Below are 25970 nucleotides of genomic sequence, written 5' to 3' on the forward strand. Positions count from 1 at the left end.
ATACATCTGGGTACCGTCCTAGCACATCAGTCAACCCTCCAGAAACTGTTTGGAGGATGTGCTGCCTCTGCAGCCACAAATGGCGCAACCAGTCCCGAGCCAACAGGCTGGGCCCATGGCCGCGCACCACGATAAGTGGGAAACGCCCCTCCTGGCGTCCATAAACAACAGGGGTCATCATAGTTCCTGCAATGTCCAATGGTTCCCCCGTATAGGTGGCTAACCTGGCCTGTGTGTAGGTTATGTAAGGGTCTGTATACCTTTCTTGATGCGGTCGAATGTCCTCTGGGCGATCAGAGACCGCTGCACCAGTGTCCAACTCCATCTCAAGCAGGTGACCATTGACCCGTACTGTCACCTTAATGGGGCCACACTGGGAGCTGCCACACAATGCAGCTGCAGGCAGTCGTCCTCTATCTCCACGTCCTCTGGAGTAGTCGCCGCAGGTTCATCCAAATGGAAGGTATGGCCCCAGTTTCTGTCAGAACGACGGCGCCTCTGGCGCCCCCAGGACCGGCATCCGCGATGGGGTCGGCGCCGACAAGTCTGACACTGACATGGTTCCTCATCCATTGGTTCTGGAAAAGGCTCCCTTCGGGGAGGAATGTCCGACGGCCACTGGCGTCGATCCGGATGTCGCCTTGCTCAAGGTACCGCAGGGGTGCGGGGGATGCTTTTGGACGGAAAGGGTTGCACCCCATGGCATGCACCTCCATTCCCTGTAGCTCCTGCACTCCCTGTTCTGCCCTCTCTCGGGACAATACTATTTGATGGCCTGCTGAAAGGTCAATGTTGGTTCAGCTAACAACTTTCTCTGGGTGGCCACATTGTTAATACCGCAAACCAAACGGTCGTGTAACATTTCTGACAAGGTCTCACCATAGTCACAGTACTCCGCAACCCTGCGTAGCCTGGATAGAAAATCGGCAATTGATTCTCCTGGTGTTCTCTCAACGGTTTTAAATTTGTAACGCTGGACTATCGTGGACAGGGTTGGGTTAAAATGTTGCCCCACTAAGTTCACAATTTCATTCAACATTTTGGTGTCCGGCGCAGCTGGGTACGTATGGCTCCTAATCACCCTAAACATAAGCAATATGGCCACCTGCCGTTCTTTTTCGGTGATGTTGTTTGCCCGGAAATAGTAACGCATCTGTTGTGCGTACTGGTTCCAGCTTTCCAGCGCAGGGTCAAAAACATCCAAACGTCTGTACAGAGGCATGGTGTAATAGAAAACCACTTTCAAAATGTATCCAACAAAAATCCAGGGAGGTGGCTTCAGCAGTGAAGACAGCTATTCACTTTAACCCTCGTCGCCAGTTTTGTAAGGGCCATGAAGAATCCAGCATGAGTTGAAGGATAGAAATAACATTTATTTACAATAACATATATATGCAACAGCAGTAGCAACTTCCTTGCTGCTCACTCTCCTCTAGCCGGTTCCAACCTGGCCAGCTTTATTTATGCAGGGAATCTGCTAATGATTTCTCCGCCCCCCTCATTGGGGAAGCTCATACTCCCAAAGAATTGTGGGATTGCCATTAGTCCCCAGCCAATGTTAAGCAGGCAGGTTACAACAAGCACCGATCCAGAATTAGACCGGAGAGGACCCTACTCTGTCCAGCACATTGCCATAACAGGGTGTGCAGAGCCTCCGGGAGTTGCATTATCGACATTCACTGTAAATTCCCTAATGGGACGTTGGGATTAGGTTGATTGATGCATGGTGATCAAGCTTTACCACCATCTTACAGTACAGACTTAAAAACTAGAAACTGTAAATACTGGAAATTGAAACTGAAGACGCTGGAAATATCTAGCAGATCTCTTTTGAGGAACTAGTTGTACATTTCCAGAATTTTCTTCTGTTATTGTATCATTTAGATCTTCAGGACTCTTTAAAAATGCAATGTGTACACCGTAAAGCTAGTTGTATTTGAGTAACTTGTAACATTTTTTTTAAAGGGTGGAATTTATTTGTTCCAACTGATGGATCATTACACAGCTGTCGTCTCTCTCCTGTTCCTGGCTTTCTTCGAAGTTGTGGCCATTTGTTGGTTTTATGGTACAATTTTCATTTTGCCTCTCCAACATTTATTTGACTGCTATTATGCTCTACCATTTTCTTCCTGTTGTGCAATTTCCCTTCCATTACTTTGTCCAGTTCTTATTCTCTACCCCAACCACGTTCATTTCTTTGCCCTGTCGTTTCTTTTCTCTGCAGATCGGTGCAAAGACTGCAGATCAATTATAAATTAGCTTTCTTATTAACTTGAAACCAGTGATGGATTCTTTTCATCCCAAAGATTCAAAATTCCAAATATACAACTTGACTACAATGAAAAAGTACTTCATTATCTGAAAAGCGCTTTGAGACGTCCAGTGGTTATGAAAAGTGCTATATAATTACGAGTCTTACGAGTCTTTTGTCTTTCTTTCTTTTATGCAGTTCCTCCTATTTTCCATGGGCTATTCCACAAATGCAGTCACATGCTGAATTCAAACCATGATATTTGCATAATGTGCCCAACCTGTAAGAAACTATTCACTCATTGATGCAAAGTAGAATCTGTTGTGCAGGTTCCGTACCTTGTAAATGGAAAGATAAATAAGGGTTCTCATAACATTCGGTCACATCCAGATTTTGTTGTTGCAACATATTCTGTACGTGGTTCGTCCCCCTGTAAGAAACTCATTTATTTCAAAATGCAATTGTCTATAAATCCACAAATGGCCTAATTTTCGCAACTCACACCCTAACTTTCTGACTGTTGGCCCTTTCTCTCCATCCACATCAACGGCCGAGTCTTCAGCAATGTTCCCGCTAACGTCTGTTTGCTGGACACTGCCGGTTAGTTGCATTGGCAAGTAAGTTCCCAATTGCTGTGCAATTATGCATTAGCACAGCTTAGAGAGAACATTGGTCTTCACCATTAAGGCCAAAGCTGGAATGCATTAATCACATTATATCATACACTTCCCTCATTCAAAACCCGTTTGTTAGGCATGATTCAGTCGTCTCTTCGAACTCTTCTCTCAACTCCTGCTCCATAACTGATTTTTCTTTGTTGTGGTGTCTCTTAACACTTCATAGATTGAAATCACAGTTAAGGGAGAAAGGTCTATGTTCCTGTTACCACTTCACTCAGAATTACCCCCATATTAGTTCCAGAATTTGTGTTTTGAGGGAGTGGAGACACTTTAGGCATAACCGGCTCCTTCGTGAAATTTTGAAATGAGGAGTATTACTGCTCACAATTCATTCTCACTATTCATGGTGTCAAATGAGTAGAACTTTGCAAGATCACTTGGATGAGAATATGCTCAGGGAAAACTTATGTCTGGTACCAGAATTCCTCCAACCAATCATTCTAATCAATGACTGATTGACTGGTTTTAATAATGTTTAGGCTCATGTCAAAATTGATCTGACTACACACATCCTGTTTTAATGCAAGAGATTCTTTATAAAACGAGATCTGTTTACAAAACAACAGACTTATTGTGTCCTGTGTTTGATCCTATTACAGGTGTCCGTAGATTATCTGCCATCTATAAGGAAATGCTGGGGGTTCCTCCAAATCTCTTTTTCAAACTGTGCTGGTGGTTTGCTTCTCCACTGCTTGTTACGGTGAGTAACTAACTTTTCCTAATAGCTTTTTTCCATCCATGGGGTCTCCTGCTGAAATGGAGAGAAATTAAATGACCTCGCTTTCAGGGATTGCTGTGAGATATTATTCTATGTGACATTGACTATTCATGACACCAAAAGGAAGATTTTGAGTATCGTGTGACTTGACCATTGGGGTGCGCCTGCCCGTCACCCGATGCTGCAAGTGGGAGACTTGGACCGGAACTCTCTGGCTGTTGGAATTCTATTTTCCCACTGGCAGCGCGCCCCCGCCTGCGAGTTTCCCGGTGACTTGGGGTGGCTTCAATGGGATATCCCATTGACAAGCGAGAAGAGAGAATCTCACCACCAAGGAATGGCGCGCTGTCGAGAAACACGTGGTTGGGGGTCGGGAGAATCCCACCCTCTGCTTCATAGCGGTGCCTTTGGCACATTGTGGGCAAGGGCACCATGCTGTTGTTTATGGTTCTAGGCCAGCGCAAAATTGCTGGAAGGTCCAGAGGATGAGTGTTCGGCAGCCAGATCCACGGAACTCTGGACTCACAAAAGTAATTTTAAACTTAAAACTCTGTGGTGATTTTTCTGCTGATTTAAATTGCGCATGGAGTGCTTGTATCATCCAGCTGTGTAACAAAATGGCAATCAAGGTTCTATATACGTCATAGGACTCCGATTTAAATAGACTTACTTGAAAGAGATGTTCCGAAACAACCAAAGTCAGTGGGACGCAATTAACCTTGGATTCACTTTTTTTTTTCTGTGTCTGGAACTCTGTGACCAATTTTGTTACTTTAAAAAAATATTATGTTTTCAAACAAAAGGTTCTGGGCTTAAGTCAAAACAAGGGAGTGAGATTCCTCTTTAGGCCTCAGCATAGCCTCTCGCGAAAGGAGGCTATTATTGGGTGTTGGGGAGTGAGACAAATACCCAAAATATTGCAGACCCTGGAAATCTGAAACTTAAAAATACAAAATTAGATCATTCAGCGGATAAGGAACTGACTGCACCTCAAGAGAAAAATGACAAGTTTACAATTTAGACATTTCCCTTCATCAGAACCCTGGACGCTTAAGTGTGAAATGCTAATCATGCTACAGAGTGGCAAAACACTGAGGAAGACCTAAATTTGGTTCTTTTTCAGAGGTGAGCAGCAGGGGATCAGGTGGGCCAATTATATCGGGAACCCAAAGCCAGAAGCAGGTAATAGGCGCACGGTAGCACAGTGGCTAGCACTGTTGCTTCACGGCGCCAGGGACCCAGGTTCGATTCCAGCTTGGGTCACTGTCTATGCGGAGTCTGCACGTCCTTCCTGTATCTGCGTGGGTTTCCTCTGGGTGGTCCGGTTTCCTCCTACAAGTCCCAATAAACGTGCTTGTTAGGTGAATTGGGCATTCTGAATTCTCCCTCAGTGTACCCAAATAGGCGCAGGAGTGTGGCGACTCGGGGCTTTTCACAGTAACTTCATTGCAGTGTTAATGTTAGCCTACTTGTGACACTAATAAAGATTATTATTATTAGAGGAGTAAGGAGGGATGAAATATCAGACCAGACTGTTTGTACAGGAAATCATGGATGCTGGTCACATAGAAGCTAGGACAGGCCCACCACAGAAAGCAGGAGCAACAGGTCAGAGGAGACCTGGAATGTTCAACTAGGAGAGGGGAAAAAGGAAGCATTCGCGCTTAGCTAATGTTACTGACGGGTTGAAAGTTGAGAAACATGTTTTAAAAATGACATAGTGACATACACTGGCCAAGGTCTGTACCTACAGGCAGAATAAAATGGTGGTATTCAAAAGAGGCAACGGGGGTCTTGCCCACCTGGAGAACTGACTTGAGTGCTTTCTTTGAGTGCCTCTAAGGCGCTTAAATGACCGGCATGGACCATTCCCAAGACCAAGGCCTTAGGACAGAAATGCTGCCCTTGTGAGAGCTGCCGGTCAATCCGAGATCAGCAGCTGTGCATTGCTGACAGCTCCAGTCAGAGCTGTGGCAACAGCTGGCTGTACACCCAGGGACGGCATTAAATTATGCCCAAAGTGTTTCAAACAATCATAACAGAAAATGCCATTGTCATGATATCCACATCAGCATATCATGGTGCAATCACTCACACACTGATGGACAGGCAGTTGGACCAACCAGCACACACGTAGCATCGCAGCCAATCACCAGTGAGAGCACACGCACTATAAAACAGGGAACACCACAATTCCCGCTCATCCTACCAGGAGATAGCGCAGAGCACAGAGATCACAGCGCGCCACTCAGACATAGACCATGTGCTGAGTGCCTCACTAAGATAGTGATAGGGCTGGGTCCACAGGTTAGCTGGTGAAGCACGTACCCAAGCCAGTAGTTAGTTGTTACCGTTGATTAGACAATAAAACAGAGTTGTACCATCTACAGCCGTGTTGGATCATTTGTGCATCAGAACACCCAACACGACAGCCATGTCAATGGGAAATTCCTATTTCAATCTTGATCGAGAAGGCATCATTAGGTATACCACAGATGTGCATTAAATTAACATTAGAAAGTCTATTAGGACATACATTTTTAAAAATATGTTTATTTAAAAAATGTCATAGTAAACGAAACATCCAAAACAATTAACCAAAATTACACAATGGAAAAAAGAGACAAACATGCAAAACAAATATTAATGTTAACCCAAAAAATTGAACTAAACCCCCTAACAGCTGATGGTGACTAGCTCCTTAAATAATGAAACTAATTGGTGCCATCTTTGGTAGAACCCTTCTCCCAACCCTCTAATGGTGTACTTAACCTTCCCCAAATGTAAGGTCACCCAACCAAGCTGAGGCACTAGGCAGAGTAGGGTTCCTCCACCCAAACAGAACTTGTCTCTGGACTATCAGCGAGGCGAGGGCAAGGCCTTCACCCCCGACTAAAGCACCGGTGAGTCTCAACACCCCAAATATGGCCACCAGCGGACATGGATCCAAATCTACATTTTAATTATTTTTTAAAATTAAGAGCCAATTTACCGTGGCCAATCCACCTACCCTGCACCTCTTTGGGTTGTGGGGATGAGATCCATGCAGAAACAGGCAGAATGCGCAAACTCCACGCTGACAGTGACCCGGGGAAAGGATCGAACCCAGGTTCTTGGTACCGTGAGGCAGCAGTGCTAACCACTGTGCCATCATGCCGCCCTGATCCAAACCTACATTGCCTATCTCCGACATGGTGTTAAAAAAAGAGGCCCAGCTTACCAACTTGGGACAAAACGAGAATATTTATGTGTGGTTAGCCAGCCCCCGAGAGCAGCGCTCACACGTATCCTCCACCCCAGAGAAAGATCAACTCATCCTCGCTTTAGTCGGATGCGCCCTGTGCTCCACCTTGAATTGGATCAAACTCAGCCGAGCACATGAAGATGTCGAATTGATCCTATGAAGAGCCTCACTCCATATCTCCCCATCCAGAATGAGACCCAACTCAACCTCCCATTTCATCCTCACCCCACTCAACGGAGCTGACTCCGCTCAGAGCATATGGCCGTATATGCTCAAAATAATCCTCCCATCAGACCCAACCAGAGACAAAATCCTCTTCAACAGGGATGGGGGTGGTGCCAAGGGAAAGGAGGGGGAAAGCCTTGCGTGTAAAATCTGCGCAAATCTGAAAGTATCTGAAAAGACTGGAATCAGGTAGTTGGAATTTCTCCGCCAACTCCTCACAGCTAGCAAACCACCCCTCCACAAACGGGTCTCCAAACCTCTCCAGGCCCTTCCCCTCCCATAACTTGAATGTCGAGTCCAAAGCCGCAGGCAGAAAAAAATGGTTATTGCAGATATATATAGCAAAGGCTGCCTCCAAATTCCCAGGCTGGACTGAGGGAAAATCTCACCGGAGAGAAAGGCAACAGTGCAGTAATTATTGTGCGAAGGCTAGAAAAAGTGCAGGAGCTCGCCTCCATTATGGAACCAGGATCACTGAAGCATAACAATATATTCTGAATATTGGCTGCCCAATAGTAAAACAATAAATTGGATAGAGCCAAGCCCTCAGACTGCCCATCCCTTTGGAGCAAATCCTGATGAATTCTGGGAGTCTTACCCACCCAAATAAAGGAGGACATTAATTTGTTGACTGACAAAAAAGGACTTTGGGAGAAAAATGGGAAGACATTGAAAAAAAGAATAAAAATCTCAAGAGCACGTTTTCATTTTAATAGTCTTGAACCCGACCCACCAAGGACAGGGGAAGGTTATCCCATCTCTGCAAGTCCGACTTGACACTGTCAACCAGAATAGTGTAATTTAATTTATGAAGCGAGGCCCAATTGTGGGCCACCCGGACCCCCAGATAATGAAAGCTAGTCTTGACATGGCGAAAAGGTAACATCCCCGGTTGGCATCTCCTCCCCAGGGGGTTGACCGGGAAACATACGCTCTTGTCCAAGTTCAACTTGTAACCAGGTAACCACTTGTAACTTGTCGCCTTGAGGCAGCAGTGCTAACCATTGAAGCACCATACTGCACTTTATTTTCCCCTTCTTAACCAATCTCTTGGTCTGCCTTTGCTGAATTTTAAACTGTTCCCAATCCTCAGGTCGATTGCTTTTTCTTGCTAATTTGTATGCCTCTTCTGTGAATCTAATACTAGCTCTAATTTCCCTTGTAAGCCATAGTTTGGCCACAGTTCCTTTTCTACTCTTGTGCCAAATAAGAATAAACAATTTTTGGAGTTCACCTATTCGTTCCTTGAATGCCTGCCATTGCCTGTTCGCTGTCCTTCCTTTCAGTAATGATCCCCAGTCCGTCATAGCCAACTTGTGCCTCATACCATCATATTTATTTTTATTGAGGTTCAGGACCTTAGTCTCAGAATCAACTGCCTCACTATTCAGCTTGATAAATAATTCTACCATATATTGGTCACTCATCCCCAAGGGCGAACCCTAATACAGATCTTCTCGAGGCGAACTTAATTTTTTCCAGACCAAGAAAGCTCAACATGTCTGAGAGCCAAACTTTGGTCTTCGGGGGCTTTGAGTCCCTCCATGCCAGTAGTATACGTCGCCGGGCTACCAGGGAAGCAAAGGCCAAGACGTCGGCCTCATTCTCCTCCGGGACCCCCGGGTCTTCCGAGACCCCAAAAATTGCCACAACTGAACTCATCACAACCCTAGTTTTCAGTATCTGGGACATGACGTCCGCAAATCCCTCCCAGTTTCTCCCAAGTTTTGGACATGCCCAAAACTTGTGGATGTGATTCGCTGGTCCTCCCGCGCATTTAGCGCACTTGTCCTCCACCCCCAAAAATTTGCCACCCCCCTGGACTTAAGAGTCCAAGCTCGGGTGGAATACCTGGCTAATCCAGCCCTTCCTTAGTCTGGTCTGGTCAGTCACTTTCAGATGTGTCTCCTGCAGCATGATTACGTCCGGCTTTAGAGCCCGCAAATGCGCGAACACACGCGCCCTCTTAACTGGCCCATTTAGTCCTCTTGACATTCTAGGTGATCAGCCTGGTTGGAGGGCACCTGCCCCCCCACCCCCCCCCCCCCCCCCCCCCCCCCACCCCCCCGTGCCGGTCAACCATAACCCTTCTTGGGCCCACCCCCAGCACATGTGCCGCGCCCCTCCCAGTTCACCTCGTGGCAGTTCCCACCCCGACCTCCTCTCTGCTACCTAATTTAGATCTCCCCCCCCCCCCCCCCACATGTCCGCAGAATAGCTCCCCCCCCCCCCCCACCCCCAGCAACAACAATCCTCTGTAACCCGACCCCTGCCATATACTGGCTGTATGTATACCCCCCACCTGACTTCCTTGACTAACTCCCTGCTAGCCCGGTGACTCATCCCTCCGGCGCCCACTTGTCTCGCTCCCATTGTTCCCCCGAGCTCATCCCCCCCACCCATCCACACCAATTCCCCTGGTCTGTCCTGCTCGAGCAGTCTCTCTGAAGTAAGGAAGATCAAACAAAAAAAGGCAATCAAACAAAGAACCGAGCTCGCTCCAGCTGTAATGCTGTTCCAGTTGTGTAAACAGATGAGTGATACTAATCGCCCCTTTTTGCACATTAATAAAAGAAAAACACAGCAACACAGTACCCATGTAACCCCCCCTGCATCAAATAACTTTAACCCCCATTGCTTCCCGGCCACACTTCTGTTACAATGGAAGCTCCAAAAAGAAAAAGCAAAAAGAAAACAGAAAAGAGAGAGGGCACCCATCCCCCCCCCCCCCCCTCGCCCATTGGAACCAAACTCAGCGGAAGAAAATACAAAGTACCTGTGAAGCAACAAAAAATAGAAAGTCAGTCCAAGAAAAATATAAGTCAGGTAAACAGTAATACTCAGACTCTGGCTTGAGTCCGTGGGCCCTCAGTTCGGCACCAGTGCCTGATCCTTTGCGAACTCCATCGCCTCATCGGGGTCCACAAAGTAGTAATGCTGGCTCTGGGACGTGACCCAAAGCCACACCGGGAAGAGCAGACCGAACTTCAGGTGCTTTTTGAACAAAAACACTTTAATTTGTTTAAAGGCTGCTCGTCGCCTGGCCACCCCTGACTCAGGTCCTGGTAGATGCGCAGGACATTGTTGTTCCATGTACAGCTCCTTGTGTTCTTTGCCCACTGAAGGACAGGCTCCTTATCCGTGAACCTGTGGAACCTGACCACCACTGGTCTGGGGGGGGGGAAGAACCCTCCGGTCGCAGCTGCCTCACCTGCAACAAACGCCGTGGCGTCCGCTTCTTCGGCCCCCTCCGGGAGGCCAATAATTCTCAGATTCTGTCTGCGGCTCTGTTTTCCAGGTCTTCAAGCCTGTCAAGCAGCCTACTCTGTCGCTCCTTTAACCCATCTATTTCTATTGCAGCGATCGTTTGTGTGTCCGCCTGTTCCTCCACCGCTTGCTCCAGCTCCATGACCTTTTTGTCCTGGGCCTCTAGTTTTTGGTTCACTTGCTCCACCGCTTTCTGAAGCGGTTCTAAGTTATCCCGCTTCATTGCTTCAAAATTTCCCTTTATGACCTGCAGCATATTGTCCAGCGCTGCTTGGATCGTCTGGTCCGCGGTCCGGTCAGCCATCTTTGGTCCTGGGTCAGCTCCCACACCACTTTTATCTCTGTCCTTTTCCTGCTTTCTGCTCTTTGTTTACATGCAGCTCCGCACGTTTAAATCAGCAACTTTGTGGCCGTCTTTTCTTGCGCCAAAAGTTCCGAAAAGTCGGGAAACCAGGTCCACAAAATCCGGCCGGAGTGAGAGCCACCGATGAGGCGATGGAGTTCGAATGTGCGGCTCACTCCCTCATAGCCTCCACCGGAAGATTAATTTCCTCTTTAACCAGCACTGTTACTCGACTGCCTTTTCCTTTTTCTCTGTCCTCACTGAATATACTCAGTTCCCCTCCCTGGTCATCATGCAGCCATGTCTCCATAATCCCGATTACCTCACACCCGTTTACGTCTATTTGCGCGATTCACTTGGTCATGCCGCCTGCAGTCACACCAGGGAGTTCATACTGGGGAGAGGCCGTTCACCTGCTCTCAATGTGTGAAGGGATTTAGTAATTCATCACACTTTCTGAGACACCAACAAGTTCACAACTGATTACAGGGATTGGATTCTGCTGTTCTTGTTTCTGTTCTCAATTGCATCCAGGACTGCATTTTGTTCATTCTGCTGGTCAATAGGGATGGCCAGAGGGTTTCTTTCTGCTGGACTGGCCGGTCCCACGATTTCGCCTCCAGTGGGCAGATTCTCTCTGAGCCATCTTGCAAATTCCTGGTTTTGCATTTCACAGGATCAAAGAGTGAGGTTAGAAAATGTTTCATGGGGCTTCCGGTTGCGGCGATGCGGAGCTAAGCCGCACGTTTCGGCAGCTCCCGCGACAACGGACTTTCGGGCTCTCCAGAGGAGCCCCAACGGAGCTTTTTTGAATTAATCCCGTGTGGCAAGGTGCAGTAAGGTCCCCCCTTACGATTTATGGCCGAGATCAGCGGTGGAACGACGAGAAAAGAGGCCCTGGAGCAGAGACCAAAACGAGGGGAAAAAAGCAAGATGGCGGAGAGCAAGCAGCGTGGGGGCCAGACCAGCAGGAGTTCCTCAAGTGATGTGTGGAGGAGCTGAAAAAGGAGGTGCTGGCGCCAATGCTATTGGCAATCGAGGGGCTGAAGGAGACCCAGAAGACCCAGGCGGTGGAGTTTCGCGAGGTGAAATGATCAAGTGAATACCAAAGAGGACGAGATCCTGGGCCTGGCGTTAAAAATGGAGGCGCACAGGAGGTGGGCCGAGAGAATTGAGGTCCTGGAGAACCGGTCGAGGAGGAAGAACCTCCGGATTCTGGGTCTTCCCGAAGGAGTGGAGGGAGCTGATGCCGGGGCGTACATGGGTACGATGCTCCATTCGCTGATGGGTGCGGAGGCCTCTCCGAGCCCCCTGGAGCTGGAAGGGGCCCACGGTTCCTGGCGAGGAGACCCAAGTCCGATGAGCCGCCAAGGGCGATAGTGGCACGGTTCCATCGTTTCGCGGACAAAGAAAGTGTGCTGAGATGGGCCAAGAAGGTGCGGAGCAGTAGATGGGAGAACACGGTGATCCGAGTATACCAGGATTGGAGCGCGGAGGTGGCAAAGAGGAGAGCTGGCTTCAACCGGGCCAAGGCGGTGCTGCACAAAAAAAGTCAGGTTCGGCATGTTGCAGCCTGCGCGACTGTGGGTCACTTATCAGGACCGACACCATTATTTTGAAACGGCAGAAGAGGCTTGGACCTTTATTCAGACGCAAAAACTGGACTCGAACTGAGGGGATGTGGTTGCGGGGGGAGATGTCGGTTGTTTATGGGGTTGTATATATGGGCAAAGAATATACTTCATGGGTGGGATGATGGATGGGGATGTGGGTAGAGTTCTGGTTAAAATTCCTAAAATTTCCCTTTTTTCTTTTCTGTAGACGAGATGATGGTGATGGGGTATGTGGGCGTTGGTGCTGGAGGGAGGTGAGACTCGGGAATGAGGAAACTGGGATAAGGGCCACAACAGGAGCTGCGCCACAAGGGGCGGGGCTGATTCAGGAAAGCGCTGGCTTTTTCCCGCGCCAAAAAGGGGGGGGGGGGAATGGAGGAAGGTAAGGAGGAGAGAGTCCAACACTGGGAGATCAACGGGAAGGCGGGGGAAGCCGGGGTCAGCAGAAGTCAGCTGACTCACGGAAGTAATATGGGGGGAGCAAAAGAGCTAGATGTAGATCTAGCGGGGGAGGGGGGGGGGGATTTTAGGGTTGCTGCTGCACTGTCCGAGGTGGAACTGAAAATGGAAGAGGTGGTCGGGGAGGGGGGTCCCCGCCTGGGGGACTGGAGGGTGCGGGAGGCGCGAGCACGGGACTGGCCTAAGATAGGAGATGGCAAGTCGGCGGGGGTGGGTAACCCTCCAATCCGGCTGATCACGTGGAATGTGAGAGGCCTAAATGGGCCGGTTAAGACGGCCCGAGTGTTCGCGCACCTAAAGGGACTGAAGGCAGACGTGGCCATGCTTCAGGAGACACATCTGAAGGTGGCAGATCAGGTCAGGTTAAGGAAGGGATGGGTAGGACAGGTGTTCCATTCGGGGCTGGATGCGAAGAATAGAAGGGTGGCAATACTGGTGGGAAAGCGGGTGTCGTTTGAGGCCAAGAACATAATAGCGGACAAGGGAGGCAGATACGTGGTGGTGAGTGGTAGATGCTAAGTTGCTGGCAAAAATGTTGGCCACGAGGATTGAGGACTGTGTCCCGGGGGTGATTCACGAGGACCAGATGAGATTCGTAACGGGTAGGCAGTTAAATACTAATGTGCAAAGGCTCCTAAATGTGATAATGATGCCATCGGTGGAGGGAGAAGCAGAGATAGTGACAGCCATGGACGCGGAGAATCCTTTATCGTCGTTCAAATGGGGGCCAAGGCCTCTTCCATTGTTTTCCCGAGGTCCTCCGACACAATCTGCCATTGTTTATCAAATTCCTTCGCCGAGGCACTCAAAAGCACCTTGGCTGTTAGTGGAGTGGCCAGAGTCACGGAGGCTGCCGCCACCATTTTATCTGCCGGTGAACTCTAAGAAGCCTTCGACTCCATCGATGAACTTCTGCTGTCCACCTTCTTTCCCCTGACTTTTCTGGGCATTTCAATTAAATAGGATCCTTATCCCATTAATTATGTGGGTTTTCGAGCAGCAGCTTGGCGGCCGAGGTCCCAGGTTCGGTCCTGGCTCTGGGTCACTGTTCATGTGGAGTTTCCACATTCTCCCAGTGTCTGCATGGATCTCGCCCCCACAACCCAAAGATGTGCAGGCTAGGTGGATTGACTATGCTAAATTGACCCTTAATTGGAAAAATTAAGGTGCTGTGAGGCAGCAGTGCTAACCACTGTGCCACTGACATCCCCTTCAGTGATGTATAATTTAAATTGTGATCTCTCTTTTCTCCAAGTTGTTGCAAATAACGTGCAACTTATTGAGGTTTGGAATTATTGAAAACCATCTGTAAATAGTTGAAGCTAAATTGTGGTGCTGTGGAACCCATTGCCTATCTTGCCCGAATGGCCAGGCAATGATCTTTGCCAGGCACAAAGGTATCATAGACAAACCCTTCACATGTGCACTTTTCAGTAGACATTGCTGAATAATCAGATGTAGGAACATGAGCAGGAGGGTTTATTCTCTCGAGCACAGGGTCACCAAGACCTGTGATATCAATCTCCCTGTGGGAACAGCTGAAATCAGTCTACTCTGACAATTTACACAAGCTTGGGACCTTCTAGTTTGTATGTGATGCTGTTGCTTATGAAGCTTTGAATAGTAAGTGCATCCTGGTTTATTATTGTTTATCTTGCTAATGTTCCTTTATCCAATTCATTAACTCTTTCTGATCTGTTTCTCGGTGATATTATTGGCTCATGATTTAAACTAGAAGAAAAAGTTATCCTTATTTTTAAGGATTTTAAATTTGACATTTCTTTAAGTTTTGTTATAGAGTCCTAATAGGAACACTTGTTATCAAAAATGTGAATGTGAACAAGTTCTATCTCTTCTAACGCTCAGGGGAAAGTGTATGGTCTGATGTGGGACTGGATCATATAGGTCAGGAATGTCCCGGATTAGGTCACAGTCTGAGCTTAGCTAGTTGATAAGTGAAGCAGTGGTGATGCTGTTATAAGTAGCCATGTGTTCGCCAGAGGGATATGGGTGGCACGGCAGCACAGTGGTTAGCACTGTTGCTTCACAGCACCAGGGTCCCAGGTTCGATTCCTGGCTTGGGTCACTGTGCAGAGTCTGCACGTTCTCCCTGTGTCTGCGTGGGTTTCCTCCGTGTACCTGAACAGGTGCCGGAATGTGGCAAGTAGGGGATTTTCACAGTAACTTCATTGCAGTGTTAATGTAAACCTACTTGTGACAATAATAAAGATTATTATTATTATTATTATTATTATTATTATTATTAAAAGGCATAGTTGGAAATCAAGATCAGCTGACTGCTGGGGGAAAGAATGGTCACTTGGACAAGTTGGCAGAGAGTGATCACCTGTACAATTAATGATCCTTTATCCAATTCATTAACTCTTTCTGATCTGATCTTTCTGATCTCGCTGCTTTCAAAGGGAAATGGAAATGTGACAAGCATTTCAAATGATCTATTTATCCTAAAGTTATATTGAGGTATTCACAAATGTAATTTTTTTTTTAAATCAATAGTGTGGAGACAAGTAGCCTCTAATGTCCTGTGTGTTGATTTCCTACAGGTTATCCTTGTGTCCAGCATAATCAGTTACACCCCTGCCCGATACGGTAAAACGTACACCTATCCATCTTGGGCTGAGGGCCTTGGCTGGATTATCTCCCTCTGTTCAATCATCTGGATCCCACTTGGAGCAGCGCACACCCTGTATACTAGCAAAGGCACATTTACTCAGGTGAGGCTAAGGGAAGGAGGGAGAATGGAGATGTGGTTTCATTGCGCAGCATATGTAACTACTATTATGAAGATGAAGGCTTGCAGGTTCTGCTGTCTTGCATATTACTGAACCAATGCTTTTACAATGGTAGAAATATTGCAGTATCAGGTTATCCACCTTCCCCTACAGACTAAAATCACACACAAAGCAACATATTTAAACTAGACTTGTGTAAAATTTGTATTTTCTTTCCTTACTACCCCATTTCTAAGAGGCGGTGATTCATGTACAGTCTCACAAGCTCACATTACCAGCTAGAGTGGCTTTCATGTGGAAGCATACGCAATGGTTGTAAGCAGACTATTTTACAGTAAGGATACATACAATCATATGCTCAATTGAAGTTCACTCGTAACAACTTTGCAACAGGCTTCTCACATAGCGAACAGGGGTGGGCATCTCGATAGCTTTTTAAATTTGTCTAGAACAAGTTTTTCTTCTACTTGATGTCCAGAAACCCATCATGCTTATGAGGCACAGATAAAGATTCTGTTTGTCAGATATGGAATGCAGAGTCTCACCCTATAGGTCTATTCAAACCAAATCCAAAGATCTTGCATTCAGGTTGGCAGGTGCCAAGATTACTCCACGTGTGCACAGTTGCTGGAATTTAACAAGCAAAAAGGTCTGTTGCTGTTCACTGAATAGACTCCTCAATTAAGACTGGGTATTTGGGGAGCCAATGGAAAGCAACTCTTATCCCGAGAACCATATTGTGGAGCTGTTGGCGTCTTTAGGAAAGAAGATAGTTTACCATAAATTAAATTAAAAGACTTCCCATTTGTATCAATGGAATAAAGAGTTGTAAACAATACAATCATTTATATTGATCAGGAATATTATGGCAACTCCTACGATATTCATTTCCACTTCCAGCAAAGGATGTTGGATAGGGACCCAGAGTAGGGGCAGCACAGTGGTTAGCATTGCTGCCTCACAACACCAGGGACCCGGGTTCAGTTCCAGCCTTGGGTGACTGTGTGGAGTTTGCACTTTCTCCCGTGTCTGCGGGGTTTCCTCTGGATGCTCTTGGTTTCCTCCCACAGTCCAAAGATATTAGGTGGATTGGCCATGCTAAAATTGCCCTTTAGTGTCCATGGATTTGCAGGTTAGGTGGGGTTACAGGGATAGGGTTGGGGAGCGCGCCTTGATGGGGTGCTCTTTCAGAGGATCTGAGCAGATTTGATGGGCTGAATGACCTCCTTCTGCACTGTAGGGATTCTATGGTTCTAATTATTTCACAGTAGGAGCCTTGGCTAATTTTTCACAGACTGTTGGTGTTTGTGAAACCCTATCCACTGTCAGCTCCTAGAGGGCTGAACAGAACAAGGTTGGGGTATTACGACTGAACCTATTGTGAGAGATCAAGCTGAAACCTCAAAGAAATGGTGAATTCAATGTGACACAATGTAAATGGTTTAAAATGGCCTGTGACAATTTGTCCACTGTTCTTCAATGGAAGCAGCAGCAGGAGATTAGGCCTCTCCTGTAAAAAATCAGGGCCATAAACTTTAGGAATTTTAAAGTCATGTTCAGTGTAAATAAAATGGATTTTCTTTCCTTGACTTTCAGCGCCTTCGTTCTTCAGTAACTCCAGTAACTGATGTAATTCCAACAGAAAGCCAGGACCTGATGGTCAGATTGAAGTCTGGGATATACAAGCCTTCGTGTTCTGCCATCCATTTTGACAGCATTGACCTCCCAAAATAAACTGGCATTTGATTTTTGTTTTAACTCATAGAATGTCTGTTGAGAAAAAATAATTTCACTGAAACTTCCTTTGCTTAAGCTAACACTACTTAAGACAAAACTATCATATTCTGGTAATATGTTGACCGACTTATTTAACTTTCCAATTGTTTTGGAATTGTGTGGACATGTATAATTAGCCACGCTGTCCCTGTATGAAAAGATTCCCAGGGAATATAATGGCAGTGAGGTGACAGCATGGATTGAATAGCAGGTAATGTCAGGAAATAGAAGGCACGGTGGTGATTAGTGAAACTGTTGGCACTGGGCTTATTTAGGAAAAATGTAGATAAAATTATTCAGCAAAATGTATTGCCATATTAAAGCCTACTGACTCAATTCATCACCTCAAACACCAGTCACCACTATGACCAGTACTTCACCTTGTGTTTTATACCTCTCAATACTTTTAAAAGTCAATACTTTTTCCACATATAAACCTGAGTGTTTAAGTATTATTGTGGACCATCCACATTGGCATACCTGGCAGAAAGTCACATTTGATCAAGGAACGGAGTATTTAGTAGACTGATGAGATAAAAATAAAAATATGGGAAACTACTACTGAGTATTCTTGAGCATGAGAACACAACCCACAAAAGAGGAGACAACACAGAACCATGTATTAATAGGAATTATAAACTAATCCCTTTATCAACTGATGTGCTGATAGAAGGAATTAATGTTAAGAAAATTCTAACTAAAAACAAAATGTATTTACTAATTAATAAAAACATTTATTTACTAAATCAAACTAAAAGATAATGTTAATAAAATATAAAAGCAATGATAATTTAAAATTTAAATCATCCATCCCCTTTAAGGAAAATAACATCCAACTTCCATGACGTATCAGCAGAGAGCTCAAAAAAGGTTGCCAAGCCAAACATCATGGCCTTTTCCTTCAATAATTCATGCATCTTGTTCCTCTTATTGTTCTCGACAAACATACAACTCCCTGATATATGCGATGTTATATCGATCCCAAGCCAGCTGGTAAAGTATGAAACTAGACACTACTAATTTGCTTGATAATAGGTTTATTCACAGAATGCAACATAATAGGCAGATTATTCCCCAAAAATAGCAATTCTGACTGAAAACCAGCGTGAGAAACAGTCAGATTTTCTCTCCAAATCTCCTGACACTTTGTCCAAAAAAAGCAGGGGAGCATGTTTTGCGGTGTCATTCTTGAGAAGAAGGGCCTCAGGATGATGGCGAGCCTGGGATCGGTACGCCCTTTATAAACAGCACACTGATCTCAAAGGTAAGAGACAGGCCCCCCCAGCAATCCATCATCACCGGCAATCTCCCCCCACGGAGGTCAGTGTAGCCAACGGCTGACCGGGTGCGGCACTGGCCTGTCATGTCCCAGACAGTAGCTACTCTGACCTCCTCGGCCCCAGCGTAGTCATTTCGACTGGGGCTGGTTTAGCACAGGGCTAAAGAGCTGGCTTTTAAAGCAGCCCAAGGCAGGCCAGCAGCACGGTTCAATTCCCGCACCAGCCTCCCTGAACAGGCGCCGGAATGTGGCGACTGGGGGCTTTTCACAGTAACTTCATTTGAAGCCTACTTGTGACAATAAGCGATTTTCATTTCATTTCATTTCGACTGCTGGAGAGCAGCAGTGATTCCTCACGCTGCCCCCGGAAGCTATGGCGTTCTGCCGTTTGGGTACATTTGAATCCGTGAAAATTGATGGTAATCAGGTTCACGTCCTCACTGGACATGAACCTGTTTATGTCACCAGCGGAGCGCAGGGAAGATCTAATTCTGAAATGCCCCAACGTAAATCCCGTTATGGCCCTCTCGCGAGAGTTAATGGCTATAACGGGATTTGCGAACGGGCCTGGAAAATCGCAGCCAATATGTCTGCTTCCTGCCTACTAACACTCTGCCCCAGCAGTTTCTCTTGTGTGCTCTTAAGTATTTATTTAAATCTTCACCTGTGTACCTTAAACAACATAATTAACATACCTTTACATGCAATTGATCCATTGACCTGCAATCCTTTGTGCCCAAGGATAACATATATTGTTACATTTAAAAAACCTTAATAAAAATAACTCTTTCAATTACAGTTAAAATTAATCCAAATAGGGCGGCAAGGTGGCGCAGTGGTTAGCACTGCTGCCTCATGGCGTTAATCCAAATAGGGCGGCAAGGTGGCACAGTGGTTACACTGCTGCCTCACGCCGCCAAGGACCCGGGTTCAATCCCTGCCCCGGGTCACTGTCTGTGTGGAGTTTGCACATTCTCCCTATGACTGCGTGGGTCTCACCCCCAGAATCCCCCAAAAAGATGTGCAGGATAGGTGAATTGGGCATGACTAAATTGCCCCTTAATTGGGAAAAAAAAAAGAATTGGGTACTCGATAACTTTATTTTTAAAAATCCAAATGTTCAAAATAATATTGTTACATCAGGAGGACTAATTAAATCCAATAGGTGGCCAAAAGCAATATTGTTCATAAAATCCTCATTAATTCATTCACTGTCCCCATTAAATCATTACAATTTGCCTTTTTAAAATGGGTAGGAAATTAATTATCAGCCTTTTTATTGAAATTCAATAATTTACTCTTCAAAATGTACTTCCAGTTCATCCATGTCCAACGGGCACTTGATTTGATCTGGGACATCACTATTCCTCAGGCAAATCTTTGTCATTTAAAAAAAAATTACTTTATCAGAGTTACAAAGCCAGAGCTCAGAGTGTGGACAGGGGACAAACCCCTAATCCAGCTTCTTGCCTGCCCCAGAAACCAATTCAAATTGAATCCAATTCATGATCCCCACCAGAGAGACATACCAGATCCAGGCATTACACCTGACCTCACGCTCATCTTAGCCAAAAGGCCATGAAGTAATATCTTTGTCATTTTTTAAATCCGTTTTCTTCTTTGCAAATCTTTTATGTGCACCATTCTTGTTAATAGGTTTATTAAATTGATTATTAAGAAGCTTATTACAATTCCTAATATAAGATTTACTAAAACGATTGACCCTTTTATTGAGACTAACTCTAGACTTCCTCAAAATTCAAATTAAATTAAAAGTCTGTAACAACACCCACTTACACCTGAACTGGATGTGGCTACACACTATACATCAAATTTAGATGCATCAACTTCAGATATTATCCCTAAAGTTGTCACTACAGATGTTAATTTAGTGCTTGGAAACTTGCTCTTCTGAAGGCCTCTGTTGACCTCTTCTCATAGATTTGTTTCTAGATGCTATAATCTTGGCCGGAATTCTCCGGCTGTTGAAATCCTCTTTTCCCGCTGGCAACGCACCCCCACCCAAGTGTTTCCCAGTGGCCTGGGGTGATTTCAATGGGAAATGCCATTGATAAGCGGCAGGAAGATAGAAACCGTCGGCAGCGAACTCCGCGCTTCCGAGAAACACATAGCTGGGGAATTCCGCCCCTTATCTATCATTACCTTGATAGCATGAAAGTCCTTGTACTTCGTTCAATGAGCAGCTTCATTTTCCTCCTCCATATATGTAGATTTCCTACCCTTTTACTCGGAGAGGGAATATTCGTGCTCACAATTTCAATCTGAATATAGTACATAGGAATTACTTGACCAAATCTTCTTGTTTCTTCCATTCCAGGCTATGTATCCAGGCTAGTCTCCTTTCTCAGATTTGTAACAGGTGGTTTTAAAAAAAAAAAAACCTGAATAAAATGCTTGAATTTAAAAGTTTAAGAATAACTAATTAAGTTAAAAATCTGAGGAATGCAGTTTGTCTCCCATTGCCAACATCTCACTGATTCACCATTGTTACAGCTGGTATCTCTCTTGCTGTTCTAACTTGATCACCAATGTGCCCAGTTAATTGATTTTGCCCAGAGCTACAGTCAGCTTTGCTGCCCTGGGGTTAGTGAAGGGAAATCAGCCAGCGTTCCCACTGCTGGGTACTGTCCAGAAACAGCCCTGCTGCACGTGATTTAGGCAGACGAGGCTGTTGTACCCCTCCACTACAAACACTTGAACAAATTACCAAACGATGACTGGCACCCAGTAAATTGAAACTTGGTATGGATTTCAGTGATTTGAAGCTCAGGAGAGGAGAAACTGGGAACAGGAAAAAATGTTCTTTAAATCTGGAAGAGTTACGAGGTAGTAAATCTGGAAGAGTTACGAGGTAGTTAACACCATCCTTCCATCTGCTTCAACACCTTAAAAGATCTGTTGAGCAGTGTTTTTCTACTACCTTTTTTGATCCAATTTGTTTGCTTCTCCATAATGTATACTTAAATCATTCACCTTGCAATTTCTGAACATTTTTTAATGGATGGTTCAGAAAGTAAATATTTGTGCGATAAAGGCAGTATGTGTTAGATTTGTAAATTAAACTAAATGAAATGTTTTAAGTTTGCTCCAGAATCTGCATGTGTTGTCTGTCTTAACCGTATATGCATCATTTTCTGTTTTTCGTTTTCGATGCCATGTAGCGAATTTTCATCATTTTAATCTAAGACCTAGGTCACCCATTTGCTGTTTTAAGTAACGGAAATATAGAGTGGTGGGTCACAGGTTTGCTGAGTTGCCGTTTTGCATTGTACTTCAGTGGCTGTAAAGTGTTGAGACATCAGGTAGTCATGAAAAATGCTATGTAAATGCAAGTGTTTCTGTCGAATGGAGGTTCAATAACACTGATCGCAAGAAGGATAAATCGCGGGACGGAGTGAAATGGGTTTGGTTCAAGTCATCTCGGCTGACATTTACACCGCTCTGAGTGGCTGCCTGAGGGCGGTATGGTGGAAATAAAACCATGTTCTGACAGCTGGTTTATGGTCCAAGGAGAATGGAACGCTTTTGATTGGAAGGTGGAATTTGAGGATGATTATCCTCAACTGGCATTCTCAACTGGGAAGAAAAGAAGTAAGACTTCATGTCATATTGAAACTAGCTCCCAAATTCCAATCTACTCGCTGTGTCTAATAGAATCATGTTGGATTTTGCTATGATTTTGTCTCCTTAGTGTTGCTTCATTGGTCCTTACTGATTTTTCAAGATTTTTTTAAATTTTCCATTAACAATCCTTTGGTGTTGTAAAGCTGTTGTTACTAAAACTGTTCTCTTGAACATTTTTTTTGTTGCATAAAGCTGCTGCATAGTATGTTGTAATCAGGAAACTTTGATCAGAATCATATGAGAATTCGAGTTTTTAATTTGTCAGTATGTCGCTGCTTTTTTATTTTTGGGAGGAAAGGATGTAACTTAGTTACTACACAAATATTTTATGGTGTCATTTCTGTGTTTTAAACCATGACCTCCATTTATGTTTTTTTTCTATACATTCCTGAATACAACTTCTCTCCAATGGAGTGCTTTGTGTTTGCAGTTACAGATGTGACACAGGGATGGTTATTCGTGTATATATGTACAATGAATTACTGGTATATATTAAGTTGAAAAATCTTCTCCAAAGTACTGTCGTTTGTGGTTACATGGACATCAATTGCTGCTTAATATTGGGAGATGAAGTTGCAACTTCCTACTGGAAAGATAAAACAAGACCAGTGATTCTTTCATTTCATCCAATGTAAAAAAAAAAAAACATATTTTAACCATTATACTATGCAACCTCAAGTGCTGTCAAACCCCACATCTCCCCTCCTAGTACTGTTAACTCCTGAGGCAGGTGAAAGTGGGTATCGGGGGGGGGGGGGGGGAGACCCTGAGCAATTTCCTTTAAGCTGGTTAAGGAAGCTCAGAGACCATGAAGACTCAGGAGAATCATGACGTTGAAAACTTATTTAACTCCCTCCACCCACTTCAAGGTCGTCTTCATTCAGGAACTTGTCAAGTCCAATTTAAAGGAAAGTAGCATCGCTGTTCTAAGCACAACTCCCAGTAGCCAGGTCCAGAGAGCAACAATCCTCATTTTAAAAAGATGTACCTCCCAGCAACTAATCTAATTTTGTGCCTTCATATTTAATAGTTATCTTCTCATCCATTCTGAAAAACTTAATCAAATCTGCTCCAATTTACCCGTTAGCCAAGCGCTCCAGACTCAATAACCCTCTTTCTAACCCTATCCTTAAAATGAAGCATGAAAAATTTAGGATCATCCTTGTTTTCTTTGCACTCTTATAAAGTCTCAATGATGCATAGGATTTCCGATTCCGGTATTGTTGTAATGCTTCAGATTGTTTGAATGAGAATTAGTCTTTCACAGATGTTTTTGGAATATCCCAGGCTCTGGTTCCGGGACTCGCACTGTTTCCAACTTTGATTCAAATTCAGCAAGAGTACCAGGTCTTATTGGAAGAAATTGTGGGGACATACTTGATGAATATTGGAATATTGTTGCAGGAGTGAAAGAAACCTGGGAGTGAGAGTAGATTTAATATGACCAGCCATTGAAAAGGAGCAGTCAAAGCAAATAAAGTGCTTGGTTGTTGAGAAAAATCAGTAGCAAACCCCATACCTGAATTGGAATACTGAAGCTGTGTAGAACCTTTTTAGACACTCCATCCAGCCTTGATTTACAAGACACAAGGAAAACCAAATGTGTAGAGAAGGGTGAATTCCTTGTGCTGAGGATTAGATTATGAGGAACACCAAATCCTGGCACCTGACCGAAAGACACCTCTGCAGCACCTGTGAGGAAAGATTAGAAAACTCTGCCTTGAAAGGACAACTGACAGATGTCCTTATAAAAGTAACAAAGTACTAAGTGGAATGGAAATGGTAAATCTGACAGACCATTTCAAGCTAGAACCATCACTACAGGACAACGGTACAAATGAATAGAGAGAACATTTGAGGACTGGTGTCAGAAAGCACCCCTTAATCATGAATAATGGCAGAATGATAGAGGGGAGGTAATGGGAGTTAAAACTCTGGAATCATTTCCAAGAATATTAGATCTGTGAGTGACAGGCTGGGGCAGAATGATCTCCCTCGACTATATTTAGTGGTAATGGATTAGTCACATTTTACCTTGTATCCAGGTGACTGTGAGATCCCTAATAGTTGTAACCTGCTTTTTTTTTTAATGTTTCTCACGAGTGTTGAGAATTGTCTAACTATAGTTCCCTCCCTAAACTGTCCACCTTTATTGACCATTTCACATTTGCATTAAGAAAAAGTTGACACTTTGATATTCAGCATTTCATGCAAGTCTGGAAGAACCAGGTGTTTATTCAGTAGTTTGTGCCTCGCCAAGGTGCACTTCCCTTGGATACCTCAATCTATAAACTGTTGGTGACACCAGTACTCCTGAAACTGACGCTGACAATATAGGAGTGGTGGTGGGTGCAGTGTGAGCCCAGAAGTGGAAGAGGAGGAAAATCACGATCTGGGCAGTGAAGAGATTGTGGTAATGTTGACTGATCTGTAGTTCTTGCATTTGTGGTGTGTTTTGAACCAGCACCCTATTAAAAAGCTAGACTAGGAGTCCCTCACAAAGGTGGACTTATTTGGGCATCCATACTGCCAGAGAAAGACTGTTCAAACTTGAATTCCAGAGTTCATTGCAGGTGACCTGGAGGAATACTGTGGTGCAAATTTCTATTCAATTCTATTCTTTTAAAGTCAAATTATTTTAAAAACATTTTAATAAACCATTTTTAACATGTATTTAACTTTTTGAAAGGTGTGGTTTAAATAAAACAGTTTACACTGGTTACAATGTTCAATTTATTCAAATGATGTACTGCTTTGTTAGCGTTACATTTTAAACCATCCAACTTGTATAATAGGCACTGTATTAACTCCAACATATCCAACCTGAAGTGCTAAGGACTTACTTTTACACTCTGTCTGTTTAATTTGAATTTAGCATCTAAGAGCCAGTTCCTGGCATTTATGGTAAATTTGTTTTCTGTAGCTCAGTGGGACTCCCATGGGCTAATGAGAACGGATTAAACAGCATAAATGTCAGGAGCTGGTTCATTGATTCTGGACCTCGAGATAGAATTAAGGGAACAGAATAAAAACAGCTTTTGGTTTAGTTCTAAATTTATAAGATGCAATGACAAAAGGGTCTTTTAACAACAAGACCTTTCTGCATCTGTCTAGATTTAGCTTTTCATGTAAAATAATGCAGTCATCAGTAATAGATGTTAGGAAAATGTACCTGCATGATGTGTATCCTATTTGGTCATCTTGTGAGTTTTATTGAACTCTGTGTTTGTAAACATAAATTCCAGGGATTCAATTTTTGGAAAGTGTACTTATTTTTGAAAAATATTGCCTTTAAAATAAATTAACAAATATAGTCAAAGTTTTGATTTTCCTTTGTCCTCTACATTCAGTGTTTGAAATTATGGCTCCAAAATATGTGGGGGGGGGGGTTTGTATATACACAAAGCATATTATAAACAATGTTATACATTATTATTATTTAAATCTTATTACAATGGCTACAATGGATATGCTTTGACTGTGAATGTCCAGCATTATAAGTTCATAACTCACACTGATTTGTTTATAAGACCTTGTTACTATCCCAGTTGGTGTTACTACTTTATGGGTGAGGTACCCTCAATAATGACGCTTGGAGATTAAACTGTAAAGAAGGCTTTATTAGACTAATAACTATACTACAGCTAGAGACGAGAGCTGACTGTTACACAGACCATGAGGCAGGCCTTTATGTATGGCTCCCAGATGGGCAGAGGC

At 44.4% G+C, this 25970-nt stretch overlaps 1 protein-coding gene across 3 annotated transcripts in view; it reads left to right on the forward strand.

Annotated features, from left to right (window-relative positions):
- Positions 1 to 25572, forward strand: part of LOC140395490 (sodium- and chloride-dependent GABA transporter 1-like) — a 159673-nt gene extending 134101 nt beyond the window's left edge. For all 3 annotated transcript variants that reach the window (XM_072483339.1, XM_072483423.1, XM_072483505.1), the window contains 4 exons: positions 1966 to 2065; positions 3531 to 3631; positions 15365 to 15535; positions 17150 to 25572. In XM_072483339.1, coding sequence (XP_072339440.1) covers positions 1966 to 2065; positions 3531 to 3631; positions 15365 to 15535; positions 17150 to 17287 — 510 coding nt within the window. In that variant the 3' untranslated portion in view covers positions 17288 to 25572. The remainder of the gene's footprint in view (positions 1 to 1965; positions 2066 to 3530; positions 3632 to 15364; positions 15536 to 17149) is intronic.
- Positions 25573 to 25970: the final 398 nt, after the last annotated feature.

This window comes from Scyliorhinus torazame, chromosome 1, assembly GCF_047496885.1.
Source record: "Scyliorhinus torazame isolate Kashiwa2021f chromosome 1, sScyTor2.1, whole genome shotgun sequence".
Lineage (NCBI taxonomy): Eukaryota > Metazoa > Chordata > Chondrichthyes > Carcharhiniformes > Scyliorhinidae > Scyliorhinus > Scyliorhinus torazame.